Below are 11979 nucleotides of genomic sequence, written 5' to 3' on the forward strand. Positions count from 1 at the left end.
TTTTTAAATTTAAAACTATTAAATGGGTTGTTATCACTAATTGTCTGTTCTGGGATACCAAAACGACTAAGTACACTTTTTAATTCTTCTATAACACTTTCTGCTGTTTTATCTTTTAATTTATTCATTTCCAACCACCTTAAATAATAATCATAAATAATTAAATAATTATGCCCTTGTAGTTCAGCTATGTCTAAGGCTAATTTCATAAAGGGTAGGTCTGGAATAGTATGACTTAACATGGGTTCTTTACATTTGGTCTTACTGTATTTTTGACACAGATGACAGGCACTTACAAAATTTTTTATATAAGACTTCATACCAATAAAAATTCCTAGCCTTCAGATACATTTTTGTAATACCAATATGTGTTTCATGTAAAAAACTTACAATTAGTTTCCTAAAAGCTTTTGGTATTACTACTCTACTTCCAAAATACACTATACCCTCATTAACTACAATCTCTGCTCTTTGGTTAAAATAATGAATTAATTCTTGACTAGTTTCAGATTTTTTATTGAAATCTTTCCACCTTTGCTGGTAATTTTTTATAACTTTATTTAATACTTCATCTATCCTAGATTCCTTTATCAACTCATCTAAACACTCTTTGGATATTCTAATTTCATATTCTTTGACTGTGTGCACTACGTCATCCATTTCATTATCATCTTGCACTCTTTAAGGAGAATATATTTCTACTTAGTAGGTCCGCAATGTATATATTTATTCCTGGTATATATTTGTGTGTAAATGTATAAGGAATCAATTTTAATTTTAAACGCTTCAACCGATTATTATGAATATTATTTAGCTGTTTTTTGATTATTGAAACTAATGGTAAATGATAAGTAAAAATTATTGTATCTCTTTTACTATAAATATGGTTGTGAAATTTTTTACAACTTTCCGTTATTGCTGAAAATTCTTTTTCTATTTGAGCCCAGGATTGCTCTGTTTCTGATAGTGATCTAGAAAAATATGATAGAGGTTTCTTATTTTACATAATGCAATATCCTATTGCGTTTTGGGATGCATCAAATTGTATCTCAACTGGTAAATTAGGGTCATACATGTTTAACACAATTATTTCAGCTATAAGTTGTTTAATATTATTAAATGACGTGTCATGTTTCTCATTCCAATTCCAAACCACTTCTTTTTTAACAACTATCTGAGTGGACTAGAAATCTCTGCTAAATTTGGAATAAATTCCCTCAAATAATTAATTATCCCTAACACCATCTGTAACTCTTTTCTATTTCTTGGATATTTTAAATTGATTATTGATTCTATTCTCTCTTTATCAGGTTTTATTCCCTCTTCATTAAACATGAAACCAATATATTTTACTTCTTTAACACGTAATTGTAATTTATCTGCATTAAATTTAATATTTAATAACCTTGCTTTTCCTAAAACCTTCTCAAGTATTTCATCATGTTCCTCTTTTGTTTTTGCACATATAATATATCATCAAAATACAATACAACACCCCCAATTTCCCCAAAATATTTATACATTAATTTTTGAAATAGTTCTGGAGCGGAAGAGATTCCAAATGGTAATCTTTTAAACCTATATATGCCATTAGGGGTACTGAAGTTAAAAAATTTATTTGACTCATTATTTAGAACCATGTGGTAAAATCCACATTTGACATCAAGAACTGTAAAATATTTCTTATTAGTTAATTCTATTTTTATCTCTTCCAATGATCTGATATACTTCCCTTATTATATACTTATTAAGTACACTTGGGTCTAAACAAATTCGTAGAGATTAATCACTTTTCTCTATAATTACCATATTACTTACCCATTCACATGGTTCATTCACTTCCTCTATTATCTCTAACCCAACTAATTCATCTAAAGTTTCTTTTAATTTATTTTTTATGGTATAAGGTACCCTTCTTGCTGGACTTATTTTTGGTATGGCCTCATTATTTTATTTAATAACTATTTTATCTGGGAATGATCCTATTCCAGTAAATACATCAATATTTTTATTTATAAATTTCTCTTTTTCAACATTATTTGTCACACATAATTTATTAAGATGACTCACACCAGTTAATTTTACATTATTTACATACCCCAATCGCTTGCTATCAGTTAAGCCTAAAATTGGATTTGTCTCTTTATTTACTACAATAAAATGCGTACAAATATTTTCTTTATCATTACTAACCTCAACATAAACTTTTCCTAAAGGCTTTATCACAAATCCCCCAAATGCTTCAATCTTTAAATTACTACTCACTAATTTTAATTTTAATTCTCTGACTAAACTAATTGGTAATATATTTACTTCTGCTCCTGTATCAATTTTAATATCAACATGACAATTATTTATGCATAAATCATCAATCCAGCTATTACCATTAACTCCTAATACACTTAAAATTACTAACTTATTTAACTCTTCTCCACAATTTATTTTGAACACTTGATTACTTTTTTTATTCTTTTTGATCTTATTATGGTTAAAACTATTATTACTATTAAATTTACAACATTTAGCAGAATGATTTAATTTATTACATTTATTGCATTCCTTACCATAAACATAACATTCATTAATTTTGTGATTTGAAGCGCACCTCTTACAATTTGTGATCATTTTGACATTTAATTGACTTGACCGCTCACCAACATTCATTCTGTCTCCTCTGTTGAATTTTTTTTTCACCATTTACTACAACGTTGACTTCTTTAGCTTCTTCTTGAAGTATTTGTCGATTTGTTTCCGCTTGCTCTGCTGCTTGACAATGTTTGACTAATTTTTCTAGTTCAATATTTTCTCTCAGAAGCCTTGCTTGTAGCTCTTTATTGCGCAAACCAACAACTATTTGTATACGCAATAATTTTTTCTCCGTAGATTCAAATGAACAAGAAGATACGAGAGATTTTAAATCAGTGTAAAAGACATCAAATGGCTCGTTTATCAATTGTTTTCGAGAGACTAATCTAAAATGTTCCATTACCTCATTCTTTTGACGTATACAATAGTCTTCAAATGCATTCAGTACTTCCTGAGCCTTAAACGGTTTGAGCTTGAACGTGTTATAAAGTCTTAAAGCTTCAGGCCCCAGTAGGTTGAGTACCCTTGCAATTTTAATTTTCTCATCTTTTGAGTCAGTTTCCGTTGCAGTGAAAAAAATGCTGACTTCCTGTTTAAACCTCTTGAAGTTGATAGGTTTTGTTTTGAAGGTTTTTCGTCGCCTAATGAAATTCCGGATATTAATTCGCGAAAGTTTTCTTCATCAGTTCTACCGTATGTGTTAATGAGCCTATCTTTTAAATTTTGATAACAGTTTTCGGTATTGTCTAAGTCTAAAATGTCACTTACTTTTCCTATTATGTCTTCATCTAGCATGGCCAAGATATTGTCAAATTTTGTTTGCGACTTACTTATGTGTGATAGTTTAAATTGAGCTTCGACTCTTTTCAACCATGCAACTGGGTCACATTTCCAAAATGGTGGCAGTTTTACGACAACTATAATGATATTATCTGCTGTTTCTGATGTTATTTTGTCTACCATTTTTTCTTTGTCGAATTCACCAATTTTTAGTGCTTCACTTATTGATTTAAAATAAATAAAAACACTAATTTATATAATTTATTGTTACGTCGTGCCGTTTTATATTGTGTTGAATTCTAGAATATTCTCTTACGGAGCGATCAAGAACATGCGCGTATATGCATTTTAAGTTGCCTATCCGTCGCGAAGATTCTCGATCATTCCATAGTCACTACAATAACTAATATTGATATTTGATAATCTAGTACAGTAGAAGTCCGATAATTCGGCATCCAACAGTCCGGAATGCCCGATAGTCCGGCATCGCTCCGGTAATGTAATTTTTATGAAGAAATTATAAAATACTGTAAGTTATCGTAAACAAAGTGATTCTTTTAATATGAGCCATTCTATTTTTCTTAAAATAATAATTATATTAGTAAAATTCTTTATGGTAATTTTTAATTTTATATATTTCATAATTTATTAACTATTATTTATATTATAAGTTTTTTCTTAATTCATTCCTTAGACCTATGAGGGTATTTTATGTTATACTTAAATTCATTTATTTAAGTATGCCTTTTTTTTTTTTATGAATTACTGTTGTAATAATACTATAATTAATCTAATGTATTTGGTGATTGACATATTATATTCATTACCATATACATTGAATTACTCTTTTAAATAATTTAAAAATTGCTATAAAAAAATATTTATATAATATAGTAACTCAAAATGATAGATAAATTTGTTACACAGTGGTTTAGTATTTTTTTTAGCTTTTATTATAAAAATATTATAGCTCGACAATTACATAAGGATTAGATAATATAGTATTAATTAGCGTTGTAAATTACAAAAATAATGGGTGTTAGTATAACAAAATTTAAGTATATATAATAAAGTAGTTAAATAGTATAACCAGCTCTCAATATAAAGGAAATGATCACCGCAGTAATCACGGGAATACAATGGGTATTTAGTACAACAGAGGGAACAAAATTGGAAATTCCATTCTTCTTCTTCTTCAGCTTTTACAGTCCTTGAAGGACTTTCGCTGCCTCTACTACATTCCTCCACCTATTTCTATCAACGCTGTCTGCTATCGTCACTTCCTGGTTGCATTTGTTAAGGTCATCAATGACCCTGTCTATCCAGCGCTGTCTTGGGCGGCCCCTAGGTCTTTTCCCATTTATTTTTCCCTCTAGTGCTTTCTTTAAAATTCCATTTGACCTCCATACATGCCCTGCCCACTCAATTCGTTTGCTCATGAGGAAAGCGTTAATACCAGGTTTTCGATAAATTTGTTGTATTTCTCTATTAGTTCTTCTTCTGCACACTTCATTTTCTAAAATAGGTCCATATATCCTTCTGAGTACTTTTCTTTCAAAACAAGCCATTTTTTCCTCATCTCCTTTAGTTGTTGACCATGTTTCACACGCATATGTTAACACTGGCCATAGGAAGCTTGAATATAGTCGTTCCTTTGATCGTCTAGAAAGAAGTTTTGATTTGAATAATTTTTCTAAAGCCTAGTAACCCTTGTTAGCGGTAGATATCCTTATTTTAATTTCATTGTGCATATTATTTTGTTGGCTTATGTTTACCCCAAGATATTTAAAATCACTCACTTGTTGAAAAGTATAGTTTTCAACTACTAGTTGAGAGTTGTCCCTTGTTCCTCTCGTCATGACTAAATATTTTCTTTTTCCCTGGTTTACTTCCAGGCCCATTGGCTTTGCTGCTCTAATTAAATAATTTGTTCTTGTCGCTACTTCTTGTCGGGTATTTCCTATAATAACTATGTCGTCTGCATAGGCAAGGAGCGTATTTTTGAACAGAATCTCCATGCCTTGACTCATTGGCATTGATCTGACCACCTTTTCAAGCGCCAAATTAAAAAGGACTGGTGATAGTGCATCACCCTGTTTAAGGCCAGTTTTAACTTCAAAGCTCTCCGATAAACCGTTGCCAAACTTTACCTTGCACAAGGTATGTTTGTAGCATTCTCTTATCAGATGATGTTAGCGCGAGTCACACTATAGTATGGTCTTTTATCTTTGTTTGGCTGGTCAGCAATGTGTCTTTTAGTATTAAGTCTAATCAGTGTACGTTCCACCGCTGAACCATCAGCGACGCGCTCCAATATTAATCAAGGTTACATTTGTATTTAAATATTTTCATGTAAGTTTTAATTATAAATAAAATTAAGGAACAAATATTTTGTACATTTTATTTATTCATATTAAATTTAATATTTATTACATTAATCAAAAAAATTAAAAAAAAAAAAATTATATCATAAAAATAAGGTTAATTGAGCGTTCGATTTTAACGGTTAATAATCCCGCTCACCATCAGATGGATAATGGAAATTCCATTGGATTCTAAAAATTTTATAAACAGGCACCTATTAGACGCCAAGGAGGAGCAATTCTATAAATAATGAGAAAAATCTTCAAGGACTTCATCCTCATGTAAATGGCAAAAGGGAACAGAGTTCAGATTTGATTTGTAAGCGAAAGCTGGTAAAAGGTTATGACCCAGTCTGATTCGTGAATATTATTGACTTACTATGTGTTTATTTAATAAAATTATAAAATAAAATTTTTTGAGATTTTTGTATTATGCAAATTACAGGATGAAATGACATATGACATTTATTTCAGTTAAAATTTCTATAATCAATAATTAAATTACTTGAAATATTATTTTTTAATTTATTCTATTTAGTTTGACATTATTATTTAATAATACTTAGTATACTTGTTAATATAAATGAATTATAATATTTTTATATAAATTTAATAATTTTATCTATTTTTAAATTTTAATATTATAAGAGATATTAAATAGAATACAAATTCATTAGAGTGAGTTTTATTTCAAGAAACCGGCAAGGTTCTCAAAATTGATGGAATTTTAATTTCTCATGGTATATTTAAATGTCAATATACATGTGAGTTATTGAAAACTTGTTATATAAGTCATGCAAATACTAATATGTTATCATATATAAAAAAAAAAACGCAGCACATTGGGGTTGTAACACAATATAGACGTGGCATAGTTGGGACAACAAAAGATTTTATATGACAGTGGATAAAATCATTATCATAAGAAACACATCGATGCAATCTGTAGATAGTGTTTAATTTTAAGAAATCAGTATATAATTACAAAAGCAATATCAACTTCTATTTCCTTAACTATATTCTAATTAGTGATTCTTTGATTTAAAAATATAATAAATAAATAAATACTAATCAGATTAATTAAATTGAGTAATTTAAACAGATCAATAATAAAAATAATTAAGTATTTGTATATTTCTTTATTTTTAACGAATATAAAAATTAAAAGGGCTTAATGCAATACTTTTCAATAATGAATAAATACAATGGACTACAAGGAACTTTTATCAGAAGCAAAAATATACTTTTAGCGCTGTTTTCAAATCTGCAATAATACTTTTTCTATCACTTTTAATTTTTGATATTATTACAAACTAGTAAAAAATAAGTATTCACATATAAAAAAATAATTAAAACAAAAAATTTTTTTTTTCAAATTAATACTGATTTTGATTTTTAATATGTTAAAAATAGTCAGTGCAAAATGACATTTTAACCTATTTTTTGGTCCTTTAAAATTTTTTTTTGTGAAAGATTTAAATAAAAAAAAGTTGTATTTGTTACAATAACTTTTAGCACAACTTACAAGTTTGAAATTGACATTATTGATATAAAATTTTATGAAAATTAAAAATATGTTATTGTTCATATTAATATGCAGTCAGTAAATTTTATAATTACTATTAAGTAAATTATACAGTAAATTTATCAGAAAAACTTAATATTTGTTTGCATTTTTATTGTAAAAATAGGACAAGCGAGAGCTGAGAAAATAATTGACAGCTTCAAAAAAGAACCACATTGTAAAATAATTTTAATATGAATAAGAAATTTCATTTAACTAGGGGAGACTACAGTAATGAAGTCCTTGTTATTCATTGAAGTTATTGAATCAAAATGAGATAAAAATCAAATGAGTTGAAAATAATCTTCTAACTAAAAAAGAATTAAGAAAAAAAAGCTAAATATCCTTAGTCACAGGTGGGTCTGGAACTAGTACCCCAAGCGTGTAAGACACAAGTGCAACCGAATCGACAACCATACGTCACATTCGTAGACCGAAAAAAATGGCAATTTAAGTTAGTTTAAATATTAAGTTATTATTCTTGACTTAGAAGGAGCAAAAAAATTTAAATAAGCTTAACTTTTTATGTTATGCTAATTAGATTAATAAAATATTTATGAAAATCTAGGTACACCTCTTGTAAGGTATTTAAAAATAAATAAAATACAAAATCTAGAATTTTAACACAAAAATAGCATATTTTTTAATATCTCGATTCCTTCTGTTGGATATACTAATACTGGTCAGCCTCAATCTGTCTAATTATTGAACTACTAAAGGGGTAGAGTTTAGACCCGTCAGCACTGTCTAGCTCAAAAGTAGCAGACTGAAGGGTGGCTCCTCGTCAGCCACCAGCACAACTACCTTTTCACTATACCTACTAAAGGACGGTTAAGCCCAAAATGTGGGCAGATAAAAGGTTAGATTTATAAAAAAAATATACCAAATGATAGGTTAAGACTGTTTATAAAAAAAAATTATATTGATTTGGTCATTTTTAAAAAAGTTATGGCAGTTTTAAGTGAAAAAAAATTGAAAAAATGTCGAAAATTAGCGATTTTTAAATTTGTAGATTTCCCCCATTTACGGGTAACAAAAGAAAATTTTTTTAATTTTTGAGAGTAGATACAATTTGTGAACTTTTGTAAGAACTGCGAAGTATTAGTGTCAGACACAAAAAAAATTATAAGAAAATAAAATCACCATAGTATATTTAATACATATAATTGTAAAATTTTTTGAATCAAATAGTTTTATCCTATATAAAATATGTTATATCATATTTAATATCCTATATAATTGATTCCCTGGTACATATAGAAGCGTAGCTTTAAAGATAATGTGAAGTAATTACTATATGCATCGTTGTAATACATAATAAAAATACATGAATAAAATAGAATTTACCTTCATTAAATATCAAACAAGATATAGTCAAGAAAAATGATGTCAATTGCCAATACTATAAATAAAATAAAATATTATTTTAGATTTCAATTGAGCCCTTATATTAAGTGTATTACTCACCACCATTTTTATTCAAGTTTTGAAGTCTAAATGACTAATGACAATTTTTATATTACATTATTGTATATATAAACTTTGATATAATTCAAGTCTCTTTTTATAATTTTAAATTTAAAAAGAGTATATTAAGTAAATATTAAGTTATACCTTAAACAATAATTATTATTTTTAGTCAATCTATTTATTCACATGTAAAAATTATTAGCCGAATCGATATTGGCAATAACACCATCTTGATATAATAAAGAACGTGAATTATTAATATAAATACAATTTTATGCTTATATTTTAACATAATAAAATAATATTTTACTCAACTTTAGGGATGTATTAGTAATAAAAAAATATATAAATTACTCATGTTAATAACAAGAGAATTAATAATTATTATTTACTTAAAATAATTTAATTAAGAAAATGACTAGTCGATAGCAACTTTTGGGCCAGTAATTCAGAAATTATAAACAATTTAACGTATTGACTGGAAGTGAAGACTAAGTGCTGCTATTTTTATCTCTAGTTATTTCCTAGTCGTATTGCCCAAGTTTTTTCATATTTATTACATAAAAAAATTGTTTATTGCGTAAAAAATTTAACAGAACATTTATTAAAATATATTTTAGATTTTTAGAAACAAAGTATCAAAAATTTAATAAATTAATCATTTAAAATTTGTGTTTAACTAAGTAACTTATTGTAGTACAAAAAGTTTTTATCAACTTAAAGATACACAATAACTGTTGGAATGTCTGAAATGTGCTTTTGAAATATAGAAGGGTATTTAACATATACAAAATATCAACTTAGAAATAAACGGTAACGTAGGGGGGAAATTGTCATAGCCGGACATGAGATATTGTATAGTCAAACGCACAGTCTGGACGCGTACTGTACGTACTAGTACGTATTATCATAAGTATTATTTCAGTTTGGGTTTTTTGTTGCTTGTGTAGGTGAAAGATAATACGTCAATCCTTCCAATCTATATTCATTTGTGTCATTGTTTTAAATAATCTAAATATCTAATATTTATCTAAATAAACACTATATAAGTGCTTCTATTCATATCTATTCTTCTCTCCAACAATATTCTCAATGCAAGTAACGCTTCCCTTGTTCCTTTTCCAGATCTAAAGCTGAATTGATCGTCATCAATATTGTTTTCTACCATATTTTTTATCATGGTTTTTATTATATGTATCAAAATGTTCGATGTATTGCGACATTAAAGTTAAAGTCCTACAATTAGCGCAATCTGTCACATTACCTTTTTTGGAATCGTAACTAGTTTAGTAATCGTAAAATCATTTGGAATATTTCTTCTAACATAACAATCTTGTATTTTTTCATAGATGTTATTCTTTACTTCTACGACGGCATTCTTCAATAGTTCGCTTTTGATTAAATCCGGTCTTGCTGCCTTATTGTTTTTAAAGTGTTCCAATGCAATATCAATTTCCTTCCTAATGATCGATGGTCCTTTAAAATCTATCCCTACTTCATCTTCTAGTTCGATGTAATTGATCATTTCTGTGATGCATTCTCCGTTTATATAACTCTTCGATATATTGTTTCCATCTATCATTTACATCTTCCATATCAATTAATAATTCACCACTTTTACTTTGAACTATACTTTTTTTCGTTCTATTTTGAAACGATATTGATTTGTAACGTCATAAATTCGAAGGTGGACCGTTTATAATTTTTTTGTTATGTCTACTTATTTATTTTATCACGCAAGAAAATTCGTGTATGAAACTTTTTCTGCACACAGTAGTGTCAACAACTCATTATTTATGCCACTAGCCGCTACATAAAGCGACAAAAGAGAATAAATATAATTAAAATCGAATTGTTTATCGGTATTAATCTCTCCCAAAAAGACTAGCCGTTATCGATTTTAAATTATTATTTTTTATTAAACAACTACTGACATAACTAATTTCTACTTTTATATTTTTAAACTTAAAAACAGCATTTCATGAAAATATTAAAATATACCTTAAAAAATTATTATTATTTTAAGTCAAACTATTCATACACATGAAAAATCATTTGCCAAATTTGTGTAGAGAATATACTATACTTAAAAGATGTATTAATAATAAAAAACCCAGCACAGTGGGATCGCGGCACAGTGGAGACGTGGCATAGATGGGTCCAGTATAGATTTCATCTGACAGTGTTTAAAATCACTATCACAAGAAACGCTTCGATGCAAATCTGTAGATAATGTTAAATCCTGTGGTGTACACTCTCTCTCTTAATTCGTTGTAATCAGTCGGTCAACAACCGGCGTTCGACGTGACCGGGTTGCGTTGTGAGTAACAACTGTGTTTATATATTAATGTTATTTTCTTAGAAATATTTGGATTTATTTATTTTAAGTTAAGAATAAAAGAATCTACAACAAATTCTAAGAAATTGGTGGATAATTACAAAAGCAACATCAACTATTTCCTAAATTATATCCAGATTAGTAATTCTTAGATTCAAAAATATAATATAAAATTTTAAATTATATAATTTTTATATTGAATTGTTTTCAAGTTATTATTGATTTTGATTTTTAATATGTTAAAAGTAATAATTTTTAACCTACTTTATTTCGTCCTTTAAAGTGAAAGTTTCTAATAAAAAAAAAAATGAATTTATTACCATAACTTTTAGCTCAACTTGCAAGTTTGATTTAAATAAATTACTTTAACTAAAATAACCAATAAAAAAAAAGTTGTTAAAAAGATTTACTCAATTGAGCGTATTATAAAATTTGATTATTATTGTAAAAATCTATCGTTAAATTCAGATGAAACTAAAAATAATTTTTTTTTTTTAATTTATGATTTATATAACAACATGTTACAAAAAAAATCGGAATACTATAGACTGGTAGTAGCTCACACAAATAGAGTTAAAAAATTAATAAATTACAAAGTAAAATTATTTACTTTTGTAGTTGAATACTTTTATCATCTCAAACCTAATTCGACAATAAATAATTTAAAAATATAGATGAATGATTTTAATTGTTTATATGAATAAAGCTGGTTAAGCTACTTTTTATTTGATTAAGGTACTTTTTTTAAATTTTTGAGGGTAATATCTTTAACTAAATACGAATTGTAATCATTTGACCTATCATTATTATTATATATAAACATTTAAAGTTTCAAATTTTTGAGTAAATATACATGTATAATACACAAGGGATTACAA

The 11979-nt window shown here is 27.2% G+C and overlaps 1 protein-coding gene across 2 annotated transcripts in view; it reads right to left on the minus strand.

Annotated features, from left to right (window-relative positions):
* The window catches only part of LOC126895993 (uncharacterized), a 124060-nt gene extending 115251 nt beyond the window's left edge, over nt 1-8809 (minus strand). The window contains exons 1-2 of one of the 2 annotated variants that reach the window (XM_050668376.1): nt 8761-8809; nt 8641-8695 (exon numbers count right to left, since the gene is read on the minus strand). In XM_050668376.1, coding sequence (XP_050524333.1) covers nt 8641-8695; nt 8761-8766 — 61 coding nt within the window. In that variant the 5' untranslated portion in view covers nt 8767-8809. The remainder of the gene's footprint in view (nt 1-8640; nt 8696-8760) is intronic. The other variant, XM_050668374.1, reaches the window with a different exon arrangement.
* Nucleotides 8810-11979: the final 3170 nt, after the last annotated feature.

This window comes from Daktulosphaira vitifoliae, unplaced genomic scaffold (genome assembly GCF_025091365.1).
Source record: "Daktulosphaira vitifoliae isolate Bord-2020 unplaced genomic scaffold, ASM2509136v1 Scaffold_1, whole genome shotgun sequence".
NCBI classification, from domain to species: Eukaryota; Metazoa; Arthropoda; class Insecta; order Hemiptera; family Phylloxeridae; genus Daktulosphaira; species Daktulosphaira vitifoliae.